The 25789-nt window shown below is 39.5% G+C and overlaps 1 protein-coding gene across 2 annotated transcripts in view; it reads left to right on the top strand.

Moving 5' to 3' along the window:
- The window catches only part of jhy (junctional cadherin complex regulator), a 98690-nt gene extending 76248 nt beyond the window's left edge, over positions 1-22442 (top strand). For both annotated transcript variants that reach the window (XM_072593137.1, XM_072593136.1), the window contains exons 6-9: positions 962-1250; positions 12279-12365; positions 15165-15302; positions 19943-22442. In XM_072593137.1, the coding sequence (XP_072449238.1) occupies positions 962-1250; positions 12279-12365; positions 15165-15302; positions 19943-20155 (727 nt within the window). In that variant the 3' untranslated portion in view covers positions 20156-22442. The remainder of the gene's footprint in view (positions 1-961; positions 1251-12278; positions 12366-15164; positions 15303-19942) is intronic.
- Positions 22443-25789: the final 3347 nt, after the last annotated feature.

The following is a 25789-nucleotide window of genomic DNA, read 5'->3' as shown; positions in this document are numbered from 1 at the left end:
TCTGCCTCATTGTATTTATAACTCAAAGATGCTTGTTGGACAGACAAAGACCTGTATGCTTTTAACAAGATGAATTTCAGTAATTATTGTGAGACACAATGGTATCAGATGAGAGACAAAAGTAGTTGCTCATCAATGGATTTGCATTGGTTTGTGTGCACAAACCTATCCTTAGGTCTGTGCAGACCTAAGGAGCAATTGGGGCACAGATCTCCAAATAGCTTCTAAGCAAACCAGATCATTGTGTCTTTCTCTAACTTTAAATAAAAAGAAAACACACTCGAAGATTTTAAAAGTGAGGAAAACATCTACTTCAAGCCAAGACCGAAGTCCAACTTCTCCACTACCAAATTGACAATTGCAACAGTCAACAGTTTGATATAATTGCAAAAGTATTTTTTTTAAACTGTGAGAAAAGTCATTGTTTCCCTTTTTTGATTTGACTCTGATCCACAGACTTTGTGCCTTATTTTATCTCAGCTATTTCTAAAAGGTCTGCTTCTCCCATCTGAGTGCCCATTCTACGTGTGAATGATTAGGTTTAAAGAAAGTATTGTTTAACTTCATATTAGTTATTAATAATCCATATTTGCCACTTGTCAGAGGATAAGCTTGTTACAATAAAATTTTGATTTTCTTGTTCATTGATGAAACCTGGTGTGAATTTCTTTTATCTTAGATGGAAGTCAAGCATTAACCATCTGAGAGATTAAATTGGTCGTATTTCACTTTGATGACAACTCATGCAATAGTGGGGTTTGACTTCTAGTGCACTGATCCCACTCGGGTTGTAAGAACATGTTAGTTGTTTTTCATTAGCTAAAAGCTAAGTACTAGAACCATTTCCCTGACCTATTGTCAATGATTATTCTGGATTTCTACCTTTTAAAATATGTTACAGGCAATAGTTAATTCAATAAAAATTATTTAAACACCTTTCCTGTTTGTTTTTTTTATCTAGGTTTCCACCGCTTTCCTTTCTACCCCCTTATCATTTGGTTCAGTCTCCGAGCACACGCCTCATTCAGCAAATGGAGCATATTTATGAGGGTACACCACGTCCGCTTCACACACACCCTAGTTCTCACCTGGTGCTGCCACCTATTGGTCTCATGGGAGACAGTGACTCTGAACTAGAGCAAACTCGGCCAAATGAGAAGAAAGCAGTGACACTATCACGCTGTAATTCAGATGGCTACCTGGCACAAATGGAGAAGATTAATAAGCTGAAAGAAAATAATAAATACAAGGTACACACACAGCATAATGGCTGACAGTTTCTGAAACTTTACATGATAGTTATAAAAATAGCATCTTAATAAGACATTTTGTGTTACGTGTGGTAAATGGTATTTACATCCTTTCTGGAATTTTTGTCATTTGATGATCCTGCACAAAGAAGTTTCATGCGTTTCAAACTGATATTAATTTACAAGGCTTATATGATGTCATGTGCAAATCTTCTGTCTCAGTTCTCAATGGTTAGCACTGTTGCCTCACAGTACCTGGGACCTGGGTTTGATTTCTGCCTCAGATTTCTGTCTGTGTGGAGTTTGCATATATTCTCCCCGTGTCTGCGTGGGTGTGCTCCGGTTTCCTCCCACAATCCAAAGATGTGCAGGTCAGGTGACTTGGCTGTGCTAAATTGCCCATGATGTTAGGTGCATTAGTCAGGGGTAAATTTAGGGTAGGGGAATGGGTCAAGGTGGGTAACTCTTTGGAGGATCAGTGTGGACTTGTTGGGCCAAATGGCCTGTTTCCACACTATAGGGGATCTAATCTAATCTTAACTTTATTTTAGTATTTTGGGTACAGTCTCTGTGCACACAAACATAATTAAGAACTTGGTTAGTATTTCCACATTTTTTGATTTAAGGTTTCCAGTATCCATGGTTTCTGTTTATATAAAGAATAGAAATTTGTGGGAACTGAGCCTTTGCATAGAATCGGGGCTTTATATTAACGAATGGAAAGAGTTTCAGCAAATCAGTATAAGAAAATCAATACAACTTTTTTTTTAACCAGCATGATGACTAATTTGCTTAATTTCCATTTTTTAAATTGATTTAGTATTTATGTTTTGTTTTTATCTTATTAATATGACTGACCAGTTTCTACAGAATATTTTCTAAAGTACTGATGAAAGTTCATGTCTCACCATCATCAAGAACAAATTGTTTGATAATGCATTTTTTGTGGAACCTTGCTATAACAAATTGGCTGCCTTATTTCTGTTTTCTGACAGTGACTGTATTTCATTGACAGTAAAATGCTTTGGGATGTCTTGAATTTGTGAGAAGTGCTTTATAGATGTAAGTCAGTTTTTTTTTTATTTTTAGTTCCTTAGAAGCGCACATGATGGGCTGGACTTTTTGAGATCATCGAGGGTTCCACCCACCAGTTGCAGAACTGAGGAGAAACTACAATTACGTCCATGGTATAAGCCTGAATAAATAATGACCAGCATTAAGCTTTGCATGTGATTTAGGAACTTGGGGCAAAATTCCACCTCACTCTGGAACTGTCAGTCAATCTGAAGCCTGCAGCTCATGATTGGTTGCAGTGCGACCAAATGCAAAGGACAGTCATGCTACTAAAACGACACCATGGAACTTCATTGAATGACAGGGCTTGAGAGTAATTGAGGGTGAGCTGGGGGTCAGTGGGATAGGATAACAGGAGTGAGAGCGTAGCAGGATTGGAGGCAAAGATGATGGGAGTGAGTGGGCTTTCTGTGACCCCTTTGATTCCCAATACCCGGTTCCTCGTTTGTGAACAGAGCGCCTAGTAATGAGAGACCCTCTCAGTAGCCTGCTGACAAATGTGATGGTGTTTGCAATGCAGCCTCAAAAGACACAGGAGAGGTCTGTGACTGCCATTCATTCCCTGAATTCTCTAAATACTGGTAGGCTCAGAGATAATTGGTGTCAAGTGGCTTGTTAATGAGTCGGATGGATTTCCTGATACAATCAAGTTGTGGGCATTGGCCCCTTCCTGCTTCTGATTTAATTGTAAAAGCATTTCCTGCTGCTCACAGAGTGATACGTGGCTCCTCCTGGGACCTTTTTGTGCCCAGTTGCCATGTTTAAGTCATCTAAAAAATGCCTGTGTAGATTCCATTCCTCCTACACCACACTGCACCTCATTCCCTTTGCCATGTCCTTACCAACCACTCCTTCTGTAGTTCCATGTATTGCAAGTTTTTCCCTCACTGTTTTCAGAAGATTTCTAGAGATTGCTCGCTTTGACCTGCTTTTGACTTCATCACTGTATATCAAAGTTAATCTCTGGGACACTGTAATTTACTGGAAGTTGCAAAGACTTGGATAGATTTTGGCCATAACTGTTAATGCAGTGAGATAAGTATTGTTCAACAGAAGCTTTCTTCAATGAACTACTGCAAAAGATCTGTAGCTCCTAACAAATATTTTATGTTTTCTGATATTTTAATAATCTTAGTATCAGTATCATTATCCTTATCTTGCTGAAGATCCATATTCATGAGTGAATCCATCTATCAATTATGTGTCCAAAGTTCACCACATGTGACGAATCACTGGCATACTGATTACTCCTTCTGAGCTATGCTGGCACACCATTTCAAGTGCAGCCAGAGGGCAGAGATGTTGCTTGACAACTCAAGCTCAAGTTGACTTATGTATCTGATTTAACAATTGTGCTCAATGAATGTGGGATGTTAAAGGGGTCATTTCATCAGCTTGCAGGGAATAACTCTTAGTGCAATTTGTAAAAGCAAGGGGTGACATCTGAAACAGCTCATACTGTTATATAGTTTCAGTCAATGAAAATTGGATATGAGAAATTCTTAATCTGCTGTTGCCAGTTATCCATTGGAATATCAAATAAAAATGTTTGCTTTAGCAAGCACGCCACCAGTCACCTTAAAACATGTATGAATGATAAATTGATGTCACTCATATATTCTTTTGCAATCTGGAGGAGGCTCGAGGTAAAGAAACTGATACCTTAGTGACCAAGCCTGCAAGGGACAATGCAATTGCAGTGGAATGGGATGTAAGTCTTCTTATGCGTTCTCACTGGGAAATGTAACAAGATTTGCACTGCTCCTCAATGAGATCTACCTAATGTTAGACTGGGCCTACACTATGCTGGTGTAGTACAACCTCTTGTAGCTGATTTCCTTGCAGTTATCACTCCATATAGTCCTTCTACCTTTCTCTGCTAACCCCTTGTCTGTCACCAGGTTAGAATTGACAGAAGGTCAGAAATCCCCTCTTACGATTGCAGAAGATTCTTCTGTTTCCAAATGCAGCTTAAAATCAAGTAATAAGGTTCGGGACATCTCCCAATTTTGGCAGCGTATTAAACTAGATCAGGTAAAATCTGTGTAAATAATAAAGAAAATGACCAGCTCCCAACTTTTATCAGCTATAACTTGTGAGTGAATTGAGGAGAGAGTGCTGAATTTAATGAATATTTTATTAGAGTCTTAACTGTATTATTTGATTTTTATTTAAAGATTTTAAGCCAGGAGTAAATTTTCTTTTTTAAAAGCTATTATTATCACAGCTGATGTTATTACTGAATAAATCAGATCCCAGGCTGAAGCTTGTTTGATTGATCATATTTTATTTTGTTTTGTTTTAACAAGCTTGTCTCTTGCTGAAACATAAGTACACAATTCTTCAGACTTTCCGTTAACAATAAATCAGAAATTAATTATCACAAAGAAGGAAAATGAAATGGAATAAACAAAACTATCTACTGAAAGCACAAATTCCAAGATTTTTAAACACACTGTGAAAAATATAAGTCTATTAGCATACCTTTCTAAATTGTAAAGAAAAAGAACAGCTTTTTGTGTAGTATCCAAAACAAACCCCTGGTACAGTACCCCAAAACACACCTTGTCTAATGTCAAAAGACACCATTGTACAGTACACACACCAGAGAACCTGTCTCAAATACTTCAGTAGGTTTAGGTCACTTGTGACTTTATAGATTTGAACTGTAGATAAATTGATGTCACTCCTGGATCTTCTTCATGGAGCTATTTTATATTTGAGATTAAATTTATGAAGTTTTAAGAAACCTCTTCATGGTTTTATCCCAAGATTCTAGTCTGGGACTAAAATTAACTCTTCCCTATATCCTTCTGATGTAAGCAGCACTGATCTATAGAGCCAATTTCATCCATAGGCTTGACAGGTATGCTCAAAACTCAAAGTCAAACTATAAGCAATCTGTCCATCTCTAAGTTATGTGTGATTCCCTCACACTTAAAGCAAACATGTTCCAGAAATCTCTAACAAACCTTGAGGCTCCATTATTTACCTTTGTGCTTCGCAAAACAACCTAAAGTATACAAAAATCCATTAATTCTAAACCTCGGCCTCAGATACCTTTTCGAAACTAATCACCACGTCTACAAAAGTTACAAGTTAATTATTAACTTCAGACATACAGAAAACCCATATGTCACTAACACAAAAACCAAAAACCCGAACTTATGATAAATTATATTAAAATATATAAATCTACACGTTACAGGCAAAAATTGGGCAGTAGGCAAAGATCAGACCCACTAAGAGCAATACTGTCCTATACTGCCCCTTAAAATTACCATCGAAATGTTATTTTAAGACATGAACCTTTAATTTTGCTTCCGTGCTTAAATAAAATTGAATTGTACCACAATGCAATTTACTGCAAAAGTTAAAATTACACACTTATTTTTATAGATTAATTAACTTGCAAAAATCTTCAATTAGAATTATAGTTGGAGTATAGTTGTCAAGAGGGAGAAGAAGGCTTATGTTAGGATGAGACGTGAAGGCTCAGTTAAGGTGCTTGTGAGTCACAAGCTATCCAGGAAAGACCTAAAGAGAAAAATAAGAAGAGCCAGGATGGGACATGAGAAGTCATTGGCAGATAGGATCAAGGAAAACCCTAAAGCTTTCTATAGGTATATCAGGAATAAAAGAGTGATGAGAGTAAGATTAGGCCCACTCAAGAACAGTAGTGGGAAGTTGTGCATGGAGTCCGAGGAGATAGGACAAGTGCTAAATGAATATTTTTTGGCGATATTCACACTGGAAAAAGACAATGTTGTCAAGGTGAATACTGAGATACAGGCTGTGAGACCAGATGGGTTTGAGGTTCACAAGGAGGAAGTGTCAGCAATTCTGGAAAGTGTAAAAATAGATAAGTCCCCTGGGCCGGAAGGGATTTATTTTAGGATTCTCTGGGAAGCCAAGGAGGAGATTGCAGAGCCTTTGGCTTTGATCTTTATGTTGTCATTGTCTACAGGAATAGTGCCAGTGGACTGGAAGATAGCAAATGTCAAGAAGTGGAATAGAGACAACCCTGGTCATTATGGGCCAGTGAACCTTACTTCAGTTCTGGGTAAAGTAAGTGTCAGAAAAGGTTATAAGGAATAAGATTGATAATCATCTAGAAAGGAATAATTTGATTAGGGATAATCAACACGTTTTTGTGAAGGGTAGGTCATGCCTTACAAACCTTACTGAGTTTTTTGAGAAGGTGACCAAATGGATGAGGGTAAAGCAGTTGATGTGATGTATATGGATTTCAGTAAGGTATTTGATAAGGTTTCCCACAGTAGGCTATTGCACAAAATACAGAGGCAGGGGATTGAGTGTGATTGAGCGGTTTGGATCAGAAATTGACTAGCTGAAAGAAGACAGTGTTGTGGTTGATGGGAAATATTCATCCTGGAGGTTAATTACTCGTGGTGTACTGCAAGGATCTGTTTTGGGTTCACTGCTGTTTGTCATTTTTATGAATGACCTGGAAAGGGCACAGAAGGTTAGTAAACTTACGGATGACACTAAAGTCAGTGGAGTTGCGACAGTGCCGAAGGATGTTACAGGTTACAGAGGGTCATAGAAAAGCTGCAGAGCTGGGCTGAGAGGTGGCAAATGGAGTTTAATGTGGAAAAGTGTGAGGTAATTCACTTTGGAAGGAGCAACAGGAATAAAGAGTACTGAGCTAATGGAAAGATTCTTAGCAGTGAAAATGAGCAGAGAGATCTTGGTGTCCATGTACATAGATCCCTGAACGTTGCCACCCAGGTTGATAGGGTTGTTAAGAAGGCATACTTTGTGTTAGCTTTTATTGGTAGAGGGATTGGGTTTTGAGCCATGAGGTCATGTTGCAGCTGTACAAAACTATTGTGCAGCCGCACTTGGAGTATTGCATACAGTTCTGGTCATTGCATTATAGGTAGGATGTGAAAGCTTTGGAAATGGTTCAGAGGTGATTTACTAGGATGTTGCCTGGTATAAAAGGAAGGTCTTACAAGGAAAGGCTGAGGGAATTGAGGCTGTTTTCATTCGAGAGAAGAAGGTTGAGAGGTGACTCAGTTGAGACATATAAGATAATCAGAGGGTTAAATAGGATGGACAGTGAGAGCCTTTTTCCTCAGATGGTGATGGCTAGCATGAGGGGACAAAGCTTTAAATTGAGGGGTGATAGACATAGGACATGTCAGAGGTAGTTTCTTTACTCAGACAGTAGCAGGGGTGTGGAATGCCCTGTCTGCACCAGTAGCGGACTTGCCAATTTTAAAGGCATTTAAATGGCCATTGGATAAACATATGGATGAAAATGGAATAGTGTAGGATACATAGGCTTCAGATTGCTTCCACAGGTCGACGCAACATTGAGGGCCAAAGGGCCAGTACTGCGCTGTAATGTTCTATGTTCTAACTTTATGTGATTTTAGCAATATGGTTATGAAATGTTATGTTTTCATGTATGCCTCTAATTCTAAATTTGCATATGAGAGTACAATCTCTACCATGTTTGTTTCCCTGAGATAATAGATGTAGTCAGGCATCCAAGTGATTTGTAAATGTGTAATCTGATTCAGTTGGCAATTATAAACATTCAAGCTTTGCTTTCATAGTTCATGGTGTAGTCTGAACACCTCAGTGAGATTAGTGCTTTGTAATGGTTTCTAGTCGTTCTTTGACTGCACTATAAAATCCTGTCAGTGGCAGGGCCCTGAACATGCAGCTATTTTGTTAATAAATGCAGTATACTTTTGTCAAATCAATAATCTGTTTACATTAAAAAGAATTAAAGGTCTATTTATTCTATAGTTTGAAGTGATGCTGACAGTGGAGCTCAGAGTCACTCAACCGATGTTAACTGAGATTTGGATGGATCAACATCCTTTTTATCTTGAATGACAATTAAGACTAGTATTTTCTGTTTACTCTCATAGGGAAGATTTTCATGATGTAGCTTGAACATTGCAGATTATCAGTGAAGTAACTGGTAAAGAATTAAAGAGATTCGCAGAGCCAATATCACGCACACACTTAAAAGTTACCTTAAAGCTCTAATACTGACGTTGTAAACATAAGTAATAGTTTTGTAGTTTTGTGCTGTGCATTTTGTGTATTGCCAGCTGACTGCCCTGCAGACTGGTTTTAGGGATTAGTCACTGACTATTGAACAAATCTGTCTGATTCATCCATCCCCCCTAGTGCTGTAATAATTGTTTCCCTTTGTGTTTGCTAATTTTGTCAGATCTATGCCTCTGAGGTATTTGATCACTAAACAAAATGTGTAATCTTATCAGTAAATTGTGTAAGTGTGGGTAGAAGAGGTTCTGATACATATTGAACAACAGCTAAAGTTTGCACCACCCCCATTTTCACTAGGTTCAGTCCTCACACTCTTTAAAAAAAAGATGTAAACTTAGAATTAGAGGCATGCATGAAACATAACATTTGATAACCATGTTGTGAAATGTCGACTTCAGTCAAATTGACATTTAAAATTTACCCGCAGACGTGACACATTTGAAAAAAGGACCTCATTTTCTGATCAAAACCCTAAATCACATCTGACCAGAGGTGTGTGTATTTGCCTCTTTAACTCATTTATACTATGCATTTTTACATATTGTCTACAGTTCTCTTATAATCAGAACGATGAAGTTTATTTTGATTTCCCTCAGTCTAACTTCACTTTTTATTTGTGACCTACTCTTTTGAATTTTGGATTTTCTCTGTGAGTTTGAATTCTTCACCATAGTGAACAGTTTTCTAGAATTAGTGTTCTCAATCCCTTCACAATCTTCTAAATTTTTAATCAAAACATCTTCAAGACTCCTCCAATGAAAGCAAATGCAATTTATGCTAACTTCCTTGTGCCTAAATTCCATAATATCCACTCTTGATTTGCAATAATTTAGGAGGGGAATCTTTAGAATTGAATGCTACCTGGTCCAGTTGCTAGATCTCTCTACCACATTCAAGTATAATCAATAGTTCCTCTTTCATGGATTGTAACATTTTATTTTATTGTCTAGGTGACTCCATGACATATACAAAAGCTGAAAATATTTTATTCTTCCTGAGTAACTCTTTATTCTGGTTGAAAACATCCATGTTTTACATTCTGTCTGTGCCTCTTCTGGTTTTTCAAAAGCACCCCTAGCCAAAAGATTCACTGCCTATAGTGCTGGTATAAATTACCTCCTTCTGCAAACTCGGCTCACAATAGGGTTAATTATTAGATAGGCAATGTGTTTTATAGTCCAGTAACAGGACGTGTTCTCCCCTCAATTCTTGTGGAATTGAATGGTTTCTCAGTTTCATTTGTAGATTACAGTAATTGCATAACAAAGAATACATTTGCTTTGCCATATTTGTACTAAAAGTAAAATCTTTGCTTTCATATAAAAGAAATCATAATGCTAGTTCATTTAATCATGAATAAAATTTTAGGTAAGTCCCAATATGTCCCTGTCTTAAAATCCCTCCACAGCCTCGCCACAGCTTAACTTACAAATTTTTCCTGTACTATAGACCTTCCCACAAAATTGATTTCCAACTTAAAAATTTTAAGCAATTTGCCTTGTCTCCATCTTGCTACTGACAGCATAGGATTCAGCTATTGTGGCAAGGGGGCTCAGTGGTTAGCACTGCTGCCTCACAGCACTAGGGTCCTGGGTTCGATTCCCGCTTGTCTGTGTGGAGTTTGCACATTCTCCCCGTGTCTGCATGGATTTCCTCTGGATGCTCCAATTTCCTCCCACAATCCAAAGATGTGCAGGTCAGGTGAATTGGCCATGCTAAATTGCCCGTAGTGTTAGGTGTGTTAGGGTAAATATAGGGGAATGGGTTTGGGTGGGTTTCTCTTCAGAGGGGCGGTGTGGACTTGTTGGGCTGAAGGGCCTGTTTCCACACTATAAAAAATCTAATATCATCAGTTTTTCTCTTCATATTAAAAAACTACTTCAAAATTCATTCTTTGACTAAGTTGCTCTCTCTTAACTTTTTATCTACTTTGTGAAATACTTTCCACCACTAACATCACATATAACCTCAATTTCTGGTTATTTGAAACTGATCAGCAAGGCGAAATGTACCAGAATCATGATATTATGTCCTTTGCTGGTCTGGAAGCATAAACAGGTTAAGCTACTTTTTGGATGTTGGTCTACTCACTGAGCTGAAAAGTTCATTTCCAGATGTTTTGTTACTTTACTAGGTAACATCTTCAGTGGACCTCATACGAAGCAATGCTGAAAATTCCTGCTTCATTTATATGTTTGGGTTTCTTTGGGTTGGTGATGTCGTTTCCTGTGGTGAAGTCATTTCCTGTTCCTTTTCCCGGGGGTGATAGATGGGGTCTAACTAGATGTGTTTGTTGATAGAGTTCTGGTTGGAATGCCATGCTTGGAATTCCAACCAGAACTCTATCAACAAACACATCGAGTTAGTCCCCATCTACCACCCCCTGAGAAAAGGACCAGGAAATGACTTCACCACAGGAAATAATATCACCACAGGAAATGACATCACCAACCCAAAGAAACCCAAACATATAAATAGAAAGCAGGATGTTTAAGTATTGCTTCGCATGAGGTCCACTGAAGATGTTACCTAGTAAGGTAACAAAATGTCTGGAAATGAATCTTTCAGCTCAGCGAGCAAGCCTTCATCTAAAATCTCAACCTGAGCAACAAATCTTCTGAAAATTCGCTAAGCTACTTTTTATTTGAACAACCACAGTTTGGGTCAACTTTAATCATTCATTGGTGTAGTCTTGATGACTTAGAGTGAAGAACAGTTCCAGATATCTGTGCCTCAATGAGAAATAATTTGAGAGACACAGGTTCTTTAGTTATGTTTTAATTATTTATGTAGCTTATGGAGAATAAGAAACAAGGGGGGAATACCAAATAATTATTTCTGTAGTCATTAAAACAAAACCAAAATGCTGTGGATGTTGGAAATGTGAAATAAAAACAGCGCTGGGAAAATTTCTACAGCTCTGGTAGCATCTATGGAGATAAACAGACTTAATGGCATGATGACTCAGTAGTTAGCACTGCTACCTCACAGCACCAGGGACCCAGGTTCAAGTACACGCCCTGGTGACTGTGTGGAATTTGCACATTCTCTCTGTGACTGTGTGAGTTTCCCCCTACAGTCCAAAGGTGGCCATGATGTGGAGTTGGACTTCGGTAGGCAAAACCAGAAGTTAATAACAAAATATAGACCAGCTCTCTCTTCTGTTTTGAAATAGCTATATTTGACTGAAAATATTATTGAATCCCTACTGTGCAAAAGCAAGCTATTCAGCCCATTGAGTCCACACCAACCCTCTGAAGACCATCCCACACAGACCCACCCCATCCTGTAACCCTCCATTTACCCATGGCTAATCCACTTAGGCTGTACACCTTTGGAATTAATTAGAAGTCACATGACACCAGGTTATAGTCCAACAGATTTTATTCAAAATCACAAGCTTTTGGAGTGCTGATCCTTTGTCACTTTTTAATCTGACTGTAATATTTTAAGTCAAATATGGCCATTTCAAACTGGAGAGAGAGCTGGTCTACATTCTATTATTAAACACCTACATTGGACCTATCTCACTTCACTACAAACATTACTATTACTACCTTTGCCTTATGTTCTTATCTCTAACCTCCCTTGCCCTCTAATCTTCCCCTGACCTTCCTTCTGTTCCACTTGCTACTCCCCACCTTTGTCTACAGAATAACATCCATCACTTTTCCACTTCTCTAGTCCCAAAGAAGAGTCATGTTGGACTCAAAAAATTATCTCTGGCTGTCCACAGATGCTGCCAGACCTGCAGAGTCTTCTCAGCCCTTTTTATCTTTTATATCCACTGTCTGTTTTACAATTTCTACAACTTCAAGTGCAACCTTTACAGCATATCAGCTGGTATAAAATAGTTAAGGAAACATTGTTGATTTCTATGCCATTTTTTTTCCTATTTAGCCCTACACATTGAGAGATTATAAGAGTTTAAAACAGGATGTGAAACTTGGAGGTTTGGGACCAGACTATAAATCTGCTCAAGAAAAGGCAAGTGCTTTCAGCTTTTGTGTTCATATTAAGAAAGGTCAGGGGGTTATTTGAAATGGCGCTTTCCAAACATTTCCCACTATAATCTGGATGTTTCCAACTCCTCTTTAAATATGGAGGTCTAATGCTGTAATTATGATCCAAATTTCCATTTTAACTTGTAGTCTGAGCAAGAAGCCAGTGGTGCTTTTCCTAACAGTAAACCTGTTGGGAACAACAGCCAAGGACAAAGAAGATCTAGCCATGTTTGTATTTTGTTTTAGTCTCCTCGTGTGCTGAAGAACTAGGTGTATTCCTAAAGGTTTCTCAGGGAAACTTTGAGCCACTCTTCCCTAGACCCTTCCCATTATATGATGTTTCCATTTCTGGACCTCCTATGTGGGCAGATTTTCCTTTTGAACACTATTGGTTGGCTTCCTGCTGTCCCTTAAGTTCAGAATCCAGGCTGCGATTCCTGCTAGTTTTGAGTGGGAATGTGCCCTTGCATCAAATCCTCTTAATGATGTTATTTAGAATAACCAAATCTGGTTTCTCTGGTAGTACTAGGCATTTTGTACAAAACACAATGTCAGGAACAAACTGCAAGATATAGAAAAGTGACAACCCAGCCTTTGTCTCTGACATAGAAACATAGAAGATTCAAGCAGAAGTAGGTCATTCAACCCTTTGAGACTGCTCTGCCATTCAACATAATCATGACTGATCATTGAGCTCAAGATTCTAATCCTGCCCTCCTTCCCTATTTCCTTGGATCTCTTTTAGCCACAAGGGCTACCTCCTTAGATCTATATCTATCTCCTTCTTGAAAGTACATAATGTTTTGGTCTTAACTATTTCTCTGGTGAGTTTCACAGGTTCAACACTCTCTGAGTGAAGAAATTTCTCCTCGTCTTGGTCTTTAAGTATTTACCCCGATCCTTAAACTATGATTCTGGACACCTCCACCATCAAGAACATGCTTCCTGCATCTAACCTGTCTGGTCCTGTGAGAATTTTGTGGCTTTCTATGAGATCCCCTGTAATTCTTCTGATCTCCAGTTAATACAATCCAAACTGACTCAATTTCTCCTCAAGCATCAGTCTTATCATTCCAAAATCAATATGGTAAACCTTCACTGCACTCCCTCTATAGCAAGACCATCCTTCCTCAGATAAGGAGACGAAAACTGCACACAATCTAGGTATAGCCTCATAATGCCCTGTATAATTCCAGTACTTGAATCCTGTCGCAGTGCAAACCAACATCCAGGTAGCCAGTTTTACTGCTTGCTGCACCTGTGCACTTACTTCCAGCAACAGGTGCATGAGACCATCAGAGTGTCATGGAACACTCCTCTCTTTCAATATACAGTCATTCAAATAATAATCCTTCCTTTTTTTCTACCAAAGTGTACAATCTCACATTTATCTACATTATACTGAATGTGTCATACCTTTGCACACTCACTGAGCCTGTCCAAATCACACTGCAACATCTCTACATCCTCCTCACAGCTCACTCTTCCACCCAGTCTGTGTTACCTGCAAATTTGGAGCAATTATATTTTGTTCCCTCATCTAAATCATTAACATCTATTGTGCAGTATCCCACTAGTCACAGCCGTTGAAAAAAAAGACATTTAGTCATACACTTTGTTTTCCTGTCTGCTAACCAACTCTATGTCCACCTCAATACACTACACACAATCCCATGTACTTTAGTTTTATGCATTAATGTCTTTTGAGGGTCTTCTTTGAAAACCTTCTGAAAGTTCAAATGCACCACATCCACTGGCTCACCGATCAACTCTACTAGTTACATCCTCATAGAATTTTAGTAGATTTGTCAAGAATGATTTCCCTTTTGTAAACCCATACTGATGCATCTGATTCTACCACTCTTCTCTCCGTGCTATGCTGCAAAATCCTTGACAGTGGGCTCTAACATCTTCCCCAGTACATACATCAGACCCACTGGTCTATATTTCCCTGTTTTATCTCTATATCTTTTTAATTAGTGGAATTACATTAGCTATCCTCCAATATGTAGGAACTGTTCCAGAGTCTAAAGAATCTCGGAAGATGACCACCAATGCATCCACTATTTCGAGGGTCACTTCTTTAAATACTCTGCAAAGTAAGTTATATGGCCCTGGGGATTTATCAGCCTTCAATCCCGTCAATTTGTCCAACACTATTTCTCTACTAATACAGATTTGCTTCAGTTCCTCCCTCTCACTAAACCCTGTGCTACCCATAACTTCTGGTATGTTATTCATGTCCAAGACAGAAGTGAAGTATGGAGTTAGTTCATTAGATATTTCTTGTTCTCCATTATAAATTCCCTATTTCCTGACTGTAAAGGATCCATATTAGTTTTCACTAATCTTTTTTCTCTCAATAATACCTATAGAACCTTTTAGAGTAAATTCTTATGTTCCCCACAGGTTTACTCCCATACTTATTTTCCCCTTCTAAACCAATCCCTTTTCTTTGGTTCTATCTTCTAAACTGCTTCCAGTCCTCAAGTGCTTTTTTTTTCTTGCCAATTTACATGCCTCTTTTTTGCATCTGATACTAGCTTTAATTTCCCTTGCAAACCATGGTTTGGCCACTGTTCTCTTTGTGTCAAACAAGAATAAATGGTTTTTGTGGTTCAGCCATTTGGACTTTGAATGTTTGCCGTTGCTACCTAGTCATTTCTTTCAGTAACATTTCCCAATCCACCATCACCATCATAGCTCTTCCTTCAGCCAGAAATAAGTTTATTTTTTTCATTCCACTTCTGCAGTTGATATTTGTTTTTGTGCCTTTGTTCAGACAGAGAAAATGAAACGACAAAAGGAATATGCAACACAAGTTAAAAACCAGAACATGAAACTAGGCTCCAAACCATCCCCATCTCAGCTTAAACCTCCTCCAGGCATTGAAAACAAGACAAATTCTCGGCGGAAAATGGTGCGTAAAAAAGAAAAGCAAACAGCCTTGTATCACTATCATAACAATGAATGATTTGGGATAACAGTGTTATGAAAATAAGATTTTGCAATTAAAGTAGCGATACAGGAAGTCATAGAAACACTTAAAACATTGAAATGCTATTAATTTATTTTAACTGAATCTCAAAAGTCATTGCATGTGATTTTTTTTTTACATTTTGCGAATTTCTTTTTGATGAATGCCATAGGTGAGACTTCAGATCATTTGCACCTCTGTGCTTTTAGTGCTCAAAAGTGGCATCCATAAGCATGCACAATTCTTGATGAATTGTGCCAAATGATATCCAGGTAAGGGCATCAACTTAAGTACGCAGTGAACTGCCAGTAGGAATCTGCAAGACAGGCAATTCATAACAATATTCAGCATCAAGTGCTGATTTGACATCAGCATGCCATTTAGAGCTCAATGCTTCAGCCACTAGACGTTGGAAATGCTCATTTGATCCCTCCATAACAGAACTATGTACGATTTGACACCTGCATGATCTATGCCGTTTGTTCTATCTAAAGGCCTTATTCTCATTGTCTCACAATGCAAAATTCTCCTCTTGTTATCTGCAGTGTGGTATCTAACCTGGTAGCTGCAAACATGAAATCAATATTGATATATTTCCATCATTTCTGTTCTTTTGCAATTCCTCCATTTGCTGTCTTAGTTGCATCTCTTTGGGAGCTGAGAGGAGAGAGGAACAAGGATACATTTCTGATATGGAGAGGGTTTGGTGGGTTCACGCCTATCTGCAGATTGTAAATTAGAAGAAAGTACTGGATGATAGGTCCATTGTTGGGATGTTTCATGTGGTCAATGGGAAATTAGATGTGAAATAATAATTGACAAAGAAAACAAATTTGTAAAGAGATCTCAGTTATCTGTAAGAATAATAGGGTGGTTATGGTAAGGAATTTTAACTTTCCAAACATAGACTGGGACTGCCATAGTGTTAAAGGTTTAGGTGGAGAGGATTTTTTAAGTGTGTACAAGAACATTTTCTGATTCAGTATGTGGATGTACTTACTAGAGAAGGTGCAAAACTTGACCTATTCTTGGGAAATAAGGCAGGGCAGGTGACTGAGGGGAGCACTTTGGGGCCAGTGACCATAATTCTATTAGTTTTTAAATAGTGATTGAAAAGGATAGACCAGACTTAAAAGTTTAAGTTCTAAATTGGAGGAAGGCTAATTTTGACATTATTATGCAAGAACTTCCAAAAGCTGATATGGGGGCAGAAGTTCACAGATAATGAGATGGCTGGAAAGTGGGAAGCCTTCAGAAATAAGATAACTAGAGTCCAGAGACAGTATATTCTGGACTGACTGGTAGGTGTAGGGAATGCTGGATGACTAAAGAAATTGAGGGTTTGGTTAAAAAAAAAAGAAGGAAGCCTATTGTCAGATCTAGACAGGTCAGATCAAGACAATCATTAGAAGAATGTAAAGGCAATGGGAGTGTACTTAAGAGGGAAATCAGGAGGGCAAAAAAAGGATATGAGATAGCTTTGACAAATAGATTTAAAGAGAATCCAAAGGGTTTTTACATATACATTAAGGTCAAAAGGGTAACTAGGGAGAGAATAAGGCCCCTCAAAAGATCAGCAAGGCAGCCTTTGCGTGGAGATGCAGCAGATTTTACTGTGGAAAAGGACATAGAAGGTATAGAATGTAGGGAAATAAATGGTGACATCTTGCAAAATGTCCATATTACAGAGGAGGAAATGCTGGATGTCTTGAAATGCAAAAAAGTGGTTTAATCCCCATAGAACTCACAGGACGATAGACAAGTGATTGCTGGGCCTCTTGCTGAGATACTTGTATCATCAATAGTCACAGGTGAGGTGCCGGAAGACTGGAGGTTGGCTAAAGTGGTGCCACTATTTAAGAAAGATGGTGAGGACAAACTAGGGAACTATAGACCAGTGACCCTGATGTCGGTAGTGAGCAAGTTATTGGAGGGAATCCTGAGGGACAGGATGTACATGTATTTGGAAAGGCAAGGACTAATTAGGGATAGTCAACATGGCTTTGTGTGTGGGAAATCAGTCTCACAAACTTGATTGAGTTTTTTGAAGAAGTAACAAAGAGGATTGATGAGGGCAGAGCGGTAGACGTGATCTATATGGACTTTCGTAAGGTGTTCAACAAGGTTAAAAAGGTAAAAACAAGGACTGCAGATGCTGGAAACCAGTATCTAGATTACTGTGGTGCTGTACAGGCAGCATCCGAGGAGCAGGAAAATTGACGTTTCGGGCAAAAGCTCTTCATCAGGAATAGAGGCAGAGTGCCTGCAGGGTGGAGAGATCCAAGATTCCCCATGGGAGTCTGGTTAGCAAGGTTAGATGTGTTACTGGAAAAGCGCAGCAGGTCAGGCAGCATCCAAGGAGCAGGAGAATCGACGTTTCGGGCATGAGCCCTTCTTCAGGAATGAGGAAAGTGTGCCAAGCAGGCTAAGATAAAAGGTAGGGAGGAGGGACTTGGGGGAGGGGCGTTAGAAATGCGATAGATGGAAGGAGGTTAAGGTGAGGGTGATAGGCCGGAGTGGTGGTGGGGGCGGAGAGGTCAGGAAGAAGATTGCAGGTTAGAAAGGTGGTGTTGAGTTCGAGGGTTGGGACTGAGACAAGGTGGGGGCGGGGAAATGAGGAAACTGGAGAAATCTGAGTTCATCCCTTATGTTTGGAGGGTTCTTAGGCAGAAGATGAGCGCTCTTCCTCCAGCCATCGTGTTGCCATGGTCTGGCGATGGAGGAGTCCAAGGACCTTTATGTCCTTGGTGGAGTGGGAGGGGGAGTTGAAGTGTTGAGCCACGAAGTGGTTGGGTTGGTTGGTCCGGGTGTCCCAGAGGTGTTCTCTGAAACATTCCGCAAGTAGGCGGCCTGTCTCCCCAATATGGAGGAGGCCATATCGGGTGCAGCGGATGCAGTGAATGATGTGTGTGGAGGTGCAGGTGAATTTGTGGCGGATATGGAAGGGTCCCATGGGGCCTTGGAGGGTAGTAAGGGGGGGAGGTTTGGGCGCAAGTTTTGCATTTCTTGCGGTTGCAGGGGAAGGTGCCGGCAGTGGAGGTTGGGTTGGTGGGGGGTGTGGACCTGACGAGGGAGTCACAGAGGGAGTGGTCTTTTCGGAACGCTGGTAGGTGAGGGGATGAAAATATATCCCTGGTGGTGGGGTCCGTTTGGAGGTGGTGGAAATGACGACGGATGATACGATGATACAAAGGTCTAGGAGTTCTGAAGAAAAGTCAAATCAGATTTGAAACATTAGCTGTGTTCCTCTCTCCACAGGTGTTGCTCGACCTGCTGAGTTTCTCCAGTTTTTTTTTGTTTTTATTATGTTGGGCGAGATTTTTATCCTATTATCTAACTGAGAAGGGAATATCAAAAGGTGTCCTAATTTTAATAATCCTATACCATTTTATCAAATTATATTTTATCTATGTCACTTTACCTTCTGTTGTCTTGCATGTCTGTTTAAACCTCTAAAACCAAGTGACTTAATACAGTGAGAATGATTCATGAATAGACCTATAAGTAAACCTAAATGTCAAGCAAATTAATTACTTTCTAGACATCATTTTGAATGTTAGAATCTTGTAATATAAAAAGAAGTCAGCAACCAACTGCTCTGGTTCTTTGAGAGAGCTAGCAAATTAGCTTCACTCCCCATAAATAAAAGTAGAAAATGCTGTATATAGTCAAGTGGACTTCAGATGAATGGTCATGGACCTTAAGTGTTAATTCTGTTTCTCTAAGCAGTTACTGTCCGACCTACTGTCTGACAACCTTGATGAAGGGTTTATGCCCGAAACGTTGACTCTCTTGCTCCTTGGATCTGCCTGACCTGCTGTGTTTTTCCTGCACCAGACTTTTCGACCCCTACTCTCCAGCATCTGCAGTCCTCACTTTGTCCTACTATCTGACCTGCTGAATACTTCTAAAAAACAGAAAGTTTTCTGTTTTCATTCAGATTTCCAGAACCTACCCTACATTGTTTTTCTATTAGTTCCACTTCCTGACTCTTTCCTCAAGTCCTGAAATTTGCTATCTTTCAAGTTTGAAAGCTACTATTGAGACTGCTTCCTCCACACAAGTTCCACAAATGCCTTTAACCCCTCTGCAGTACTTCTCTGGTCACTTTACAAATTCCAGTTGCAATCTATTCTGCATAATGAAATGTTCTTGTGGAGAGAACCCTATAGTATTTCCACTTTACTGCACAAATAGAGAAAGTTTTCAATGAAAAACAGCAAAATATATTGCACAAATAAATTTATTTCTACAATGGTTGTGATTGGAGTCCGTACTTCAGGAATCATGATATAGATGCCAGAAGGGTATCTATTCACTATTTAAGGAAACAGTTTCATGGTTTCTGTCATCAGTGTTGTTTGACAGCTTGGTGAACAAGAAAGATGCTTCCATGGATGTAACAGTTTCTTTCTTCTGCCATTTCAGGCCATGCCAGGTCTCAGAAATCAATTGTAAAAAAAGTCATTTTTGAAAGTTGATCATGACAGTAATTCATAACAATTGTAAAACTCTACTTTGCAACCAGAATACAATGAATCATTTAAATGAAACTTGCCCTGTTTCTCTTTGCACAACGGTAGGCATTGGAATATGCTAGAAACATCCAGAAACCAAAACCACTTGCAGCTAAACCTGGGGATGCTAATGAGAAATCGGAAAGGGGTGAGTTCCCTGAACATAGTCAATATGCACAACTAGACCCATCCCACAATATACTTCTTGCAATGCTGCAGCAACGACATGAAAAGGAGAAGCAAATTGTAGCAAGATTCACAGCAATGCATGTGAGCTGATGATAAGTGAATTTGTATTTCAAGTGGAACATCAGACATCACATGAATCACACAGGAGAAACTTTTATTACTATGCTATATATTGTATAATTTATAAACAGTTACATTTTGTCATGACTTACATGATTCCACTGTTGAAATATAGTAAATGATGGGCTCACCTTGTATACTGTATAACAGTTGTGATTGAGAAAGTAGTGCAAAATTCTTTGTAAAATACTTTGCAGTTTGTCTTTTCAGGATATCAAACTATTTAGAGGAGGGATTATAACTGACCGTTATTCATGATGCGTTGAATGGATTTAGAGAGTTATTCCAATTTGGCTTAAAGGTTTTGGTGGGGTTCTTATTTTTGAAGCTTGCTTTCTCACCATTAAACTGATACTTGTAATCTGCAGTCTTGTAGCTCCAGAAAAGTAAATTGTACATTTGCGAGGCAGAGCCTGTTTGTAAGTGTGGCACCTAAGGAAACTACGAAAAGGTACAAAAGTCTGTTCAATGTTGAAGAAATCTTGCTAATTGAGGGCTTAGCCAAATTGATTGTGAACAAAATTTGTAAGTACTCTAAAATTCAAACACTTTTACAAATGACTTTGTACTTTCAATAATGGCTTAGCATTTATCCTTGAGACTAAGAGCTCTTTGGCAATGCCGTTTAAAAAATAATTTAAAAGCCAACAGCAAGAACTCAAAGACAGAGGTTATCATGATTTTATATTATCACCAACTTAAAGGTTTGATTTTATTAAACAACTGCATGAGAATTATTACAATATTTCTCATCCTGCATTGTGTTTAACAGTCTATAAAAAGGACATGTCATGTAATTTTGCCATCTGCAATTAAAATGTGTATATAAATGTCAATTAATATTTATTAATTAGAAATTTCTAGGGTGTGATGCAGGAATAAGGGAGTGGAACTAATTGAATACCTCTTCCAAAATACCAAACCATGAATGGTGAACCAAATGGCCTTTATCTGTGCTGTTTGATTCTATAAATCCATAATTTACTACAAAAAACCCTTTAGAAGGATAGGAGCTTCTATATAAAGTAAATTACCTCAGATGATTATTCAAAATACTTTGTCAGTTTAATTTAGCTGAGTGCTCTGCATAATAATAATCTTCTTTGTGATTGATCTTAATATTGATAGAGATAAAGCCTATCAAGTAGAAGTCACAAACAAGTAGTGATGGAGCAAAGCAATATATTCGGTTGCAACCGAACTCAGGCAACATTAAATGATATATCAGAATGCACATTGTGTCTGACATCCACTCTGCCTGTTCTTGAAATAGTACGTTGCACAACAGCAAGTTTATTGTTTCCATGTGATTTTATTTTTTTAAGTGGCAGGTCAACTTGAAACTTGTTCTTTCTGTCTCTAGGCCCATACAGGTGTCTATTTTCCTTTGTTTGCTAATTTTAATGAAAAAGTCTGCATGAGTATAAGTTTTACCTGTGATTTATTTATGTTTTTAATTTAAAATAGTGAACAATAATATTGATCCCTGGTGTTTGAATAACTCCAGCTGACTTTAATGTTCCCAGACTATTGCTGTAGGGCTTCCTAACCCTCATTATTTTATTGCATGTATTTTGAAAATATTTCATTTATTACCAAAAGAAGCTAAAACATACCATTTAATTGAATTAATATATTACTTTGCTCCTTGTAATACATTACTTCCCACTGAATAGCCCAAATATATCAGTTTCCTGAGTTGCAATGGCACAGTGGCTCATGGTTAGCACTGTTGCCTCACAGCGCCACGGACCGAGGTTTGATTCCACCCTCAGGTAACTGTATGAGTGGAGTTTTCACATTCTCCCTGTGCCTGCATGGTTTCCTCCTGGTGCTCTAGTTTCCTCCCACAGTCCAAAAGTGTGCAGCTTAGGTGGGTTGGCCATGCTAATTTACCCATAGTATCTGGGGATGTGCAGGTAAGTGGATTAGCCACGGAAATACAGAGTAACAGGGACAGGGTAGTTCTCGGTGGGTTGCTCTTCACAGGGTTGGTGTGAACTCAATGGTCCAAAAGACCTGTTTCCACACTGTAGGGATTCTGCAGAAAATTATTCCCTTTGCCCTTCTAAACAGTCAGAAATTGGGCAATGCAATTGAGTCTACTGTAAGCAGACAGCATCTACAGAACAGATGAGGCTGTACTACCAGAACAAAATTATTTTAACTTTGTTGGTCACATAATATCGATATGTAATATATGCAATAAAATATGCACTTACAGAAATATTGCTTGTCTATTATGTATTAACTGAAGCATGACCTGTTTTTTACACAGTGTAATTATGTATAATCTTTATAAATATGTACTAAACAGCATTTGCTTGTATCTTTAAGTTTCTTTTATTAAATTATGTCTAATTTCATAATGTTCAATCACCAGAGTGTACACTTGATCTGCAAGGTATACTAGTACTCGATCTTTACAAATGTCAATGATTTATTTTACTTTTTGTGATAGATGCCAGTCAGTTAAAATATTTTCTCCTCTTTGGCTGTCCATTCATCTTTATAAATGGAGCACAGGAGGCCATTAGTGAACTGTTTCAGTGCCACTCTGAAACTGAACATTAAGACAAACAGGAATGCAACTTTGGGCCTTTTATTACCTTTTCTACTTCCAACTTTTAGTTAAGCATAAAATTTCTTGACGATAGCAGCCCAGCTGAGATTATGAACTCAACATATATATAATCATAAGCATAAACTCACCCAATGTGAAGGAGCATGAGGAACCCAGTATAGTTCCCTGAAAAGTTTGCTAATTCACCCAGAGCATTTCAGTTCAATGATTTAATGTGTAATTTTGTGGTAATTTGTATTTGCTTTTTTAGAAAGTGCCTTCAAAATGAGCACAAGACAATGTAATGGATTCAAACCAATGGAAAATCACACATTTCAGGGGAGCACAGCAACACCACCATGTTTAGTATTGAATTGAGGTACATGTACATCTATGCTGAAAACAGTCAGCTCAACTTTACCAATCCGGTCTCGTCCCCTGTACTTTCTCTGAGTTATCTGACCATTTGTCTAATGTTCAGAAACAAAAATAGAAGTTGCTGGTAAAGCTCAGCAAGTCTGGCAGCATCTGTGAAGAGAAATCAGAGTTAATGTTTCGGGTCCGATGACCCTTCCTCAGAACTGATGGTACCTTGGAAAATGTTGGTTTGTATGCAGAAGCTAGTGTGAGGGGTGGGAGTAGGAAATGAACGATAGGTAAGGATAGAGCCCATAGTGAGACAAGAACACGGTGGGCGGCACGGTGGCACAGTGGTTAGCACTGCTGCCTCACAGCGTCAGAGACCTGGGTTCAGTTCCCGCCTCGGGCGACTGACTGTGTGGAGTTTGCACGTTCTCCCCGTGTCTGCGTGGGTTTCCTCCGGGTGCTCCGGTTTCCTCCCACAGTCCAAAGATGTGCAGGTTAGGTGAATTGGCCATGCTAAATTGTCCATGGTGTTAGGTAAGGGGTAGATGTAAGTGTGGGGGTATGGGTGGGTTGCGCTTCGGCGGGGCGGTGTGGACTTGTTGGGCCGAAGGGCCTGTTTCCACACTGTAAGTAATCTAATCTAATCTAATAATCTAACAGTTGGACAGACAAAAGACTGGATAACGATCTGCATGGGAGAGTGAATAGCTGTTAATGGAGATTGTTAGTGGCTAACAGTAGATAGTCTATAATGGCATACTATGTGGTAACAAGGGCCTGGTTGTGTGGTAGGAGGCTAAGACATGGGGGAATTCAGGCCCTAATATTGTTGAACTCGATACTGATATGGAGGGCTACAGGATCCCCAAGTGGAAAATGAGGTGTTGTTCTTCTAGGTTGCGATGAGCTTCACTGGAACACTGCAGCAAGCCTGACAAAAGAAATGATGGCCAGGGAACAGGGTATTGTATTGAAATGGAAGGCAACTGGAAGCTCAGGGTCTTTTTTGTGGGCAGAATGAAGCTGTTCTGCAAAGCGGTCACTCAGTGTACACTTCGTTCCCCAATATAGAGATAACCACATTGTGAGCAGTAGATGCAGTAGACTAGATTGTGAGAAGTGTAGGTAAAGTGCTGTTTCACCTAGAAGGTGTGTTTGGGTCCTTGGATACTGAGGAGGAAGTAAATGGGCTGGTGTCATATGTTTAGCAGTTGCAGGGGAAGGTGCCATGGGGCTGAAGAGGGATGTTGGGAGTGAAGGAAAAGTAGACCAGGGTGTCCCAGAGGGAACGGTACCCTCGAAAGGTGGACAAGGGAGGGGAGGGGAATATGTATCTGGTAGTGGCATCTCTCTGGAAGTGGTGGAAATGGTGGTTGATGATTTTCTAGATGTGGATGCTGGTGGGATGGTAGGAAAGAACAAGGAGAGCTTTATCACTGTTGCAGGAGGGCAGAAAGGGTGTGAAAGCAAAAGTGTGGGAGATGGGTTGGATCCAGTTGAGGGCTCTGTGGACAACGATGCTGGGGAATCCTTAGTTGAGGAAGAAGGTGCATGTTTCAGAGGCTTCCTTGACACAGTTGGCCTCAGAAAATATGTGACAGAGACAGGGACTGGGAAATAGAATGGAGTCTTTACAGGAAACAGGGTGCGAGGATGTATAGTTCAGGTAGCTGTGAGAGTTAGTGGGTTTGTAGTGAATATTAATAGCCATCTCTCCCCAGAAATGGAAACAGCGATGTCGAGAAAGGGAGGAGTCAGAGATAAATCAAGTGAAAGTGAGGGCAGGATGAAAATTGGAAGCAAAATTGATTAACTTTTTCATCTTCGCCAACTCCAGCAAGATGCCACCACAAAACACATATTCCCCACCACTCCCTTGTCTGCCGTCTGCATGGATTATTCCTTCTGGGCCATCCTGGTCTACTCTTCCTTCACTCCCAACAACCTCCACCCCACAACCCCACTGAAGCTTTCCCTGCAACCGCTGACGATGAAACACCTGCCCATTTTCCTCCTCCCTTCTCAGTGTCCAAGGGCCCAAACATACCTTCCAGCACTTCTCCCAATCTAGTCTACTGCTTTTGCTGTTCACAATATTGTCTCCTCTATACTGGGGAAATAAATCGTATACTGGGTGACCTCTCCGCAGAACATCGATATTCTGCAGAAAAGACCGAGCTGGCAGGCTTTAACACATCATCCTTTTCCCTGGCCAACATCTCTGTCTAAGACTTGTTGCAGTGCTTCAGCCTGCAGCCCTATGGACTCAATATTTAGTTCAATAATTTTAGGGCCTGAACTTTCCCATGCCCTAGTCCCCTACCACACATACCAGGCCTTGTTATCACATAGTCTGCCATTACGCATTAACTAGTGTTAGCCACTAACAGTCACCATTAACAGCTATTCACCCTCTCAGGCAGATTGTTATCCCCTCTTTTGTCTGTCCAACTGTTCTCTCTCTCTGGGCTCTATCCCTACCTATTGTTCACTCCTTACCCCATTTCCCCCACCCTATCTTCTGAATATAAACCGACATTTCCTAGGTACCATCAGTTCTGAGGAAGGGCCATCAGACTTGAAATGTTAACTTTGATTTCTCTTCACAGATGCTGCCAAACCTGCTGAGTTTTTCCAGCAACTCCTGTTTTTTGTTTCTGATTTGCAGCATCCGT

Source organism: Chiloscyllium punctatum, chromosome 23 (genome assembly GCF_047496795.1).
Source record: "Chiloscyllium punctatum isolate Juve2018m chromosome 23, sChiPun1.3, whole genome shotgun sequence".
In the NCBI taxonomy this organism is placed as follows: Eukaryota; Metazoa; Chordata; class Chondrichthyes; order Orectolobiformes; family Hemiscylliidae; genus Chiloscyllium; species Chiloscyllium punctatum.
The sequence above is the reverse complement of the archived record's forward strand: the minus strand, read 5'-3'. Positions and strand labels throughout refer to the sequence as shown.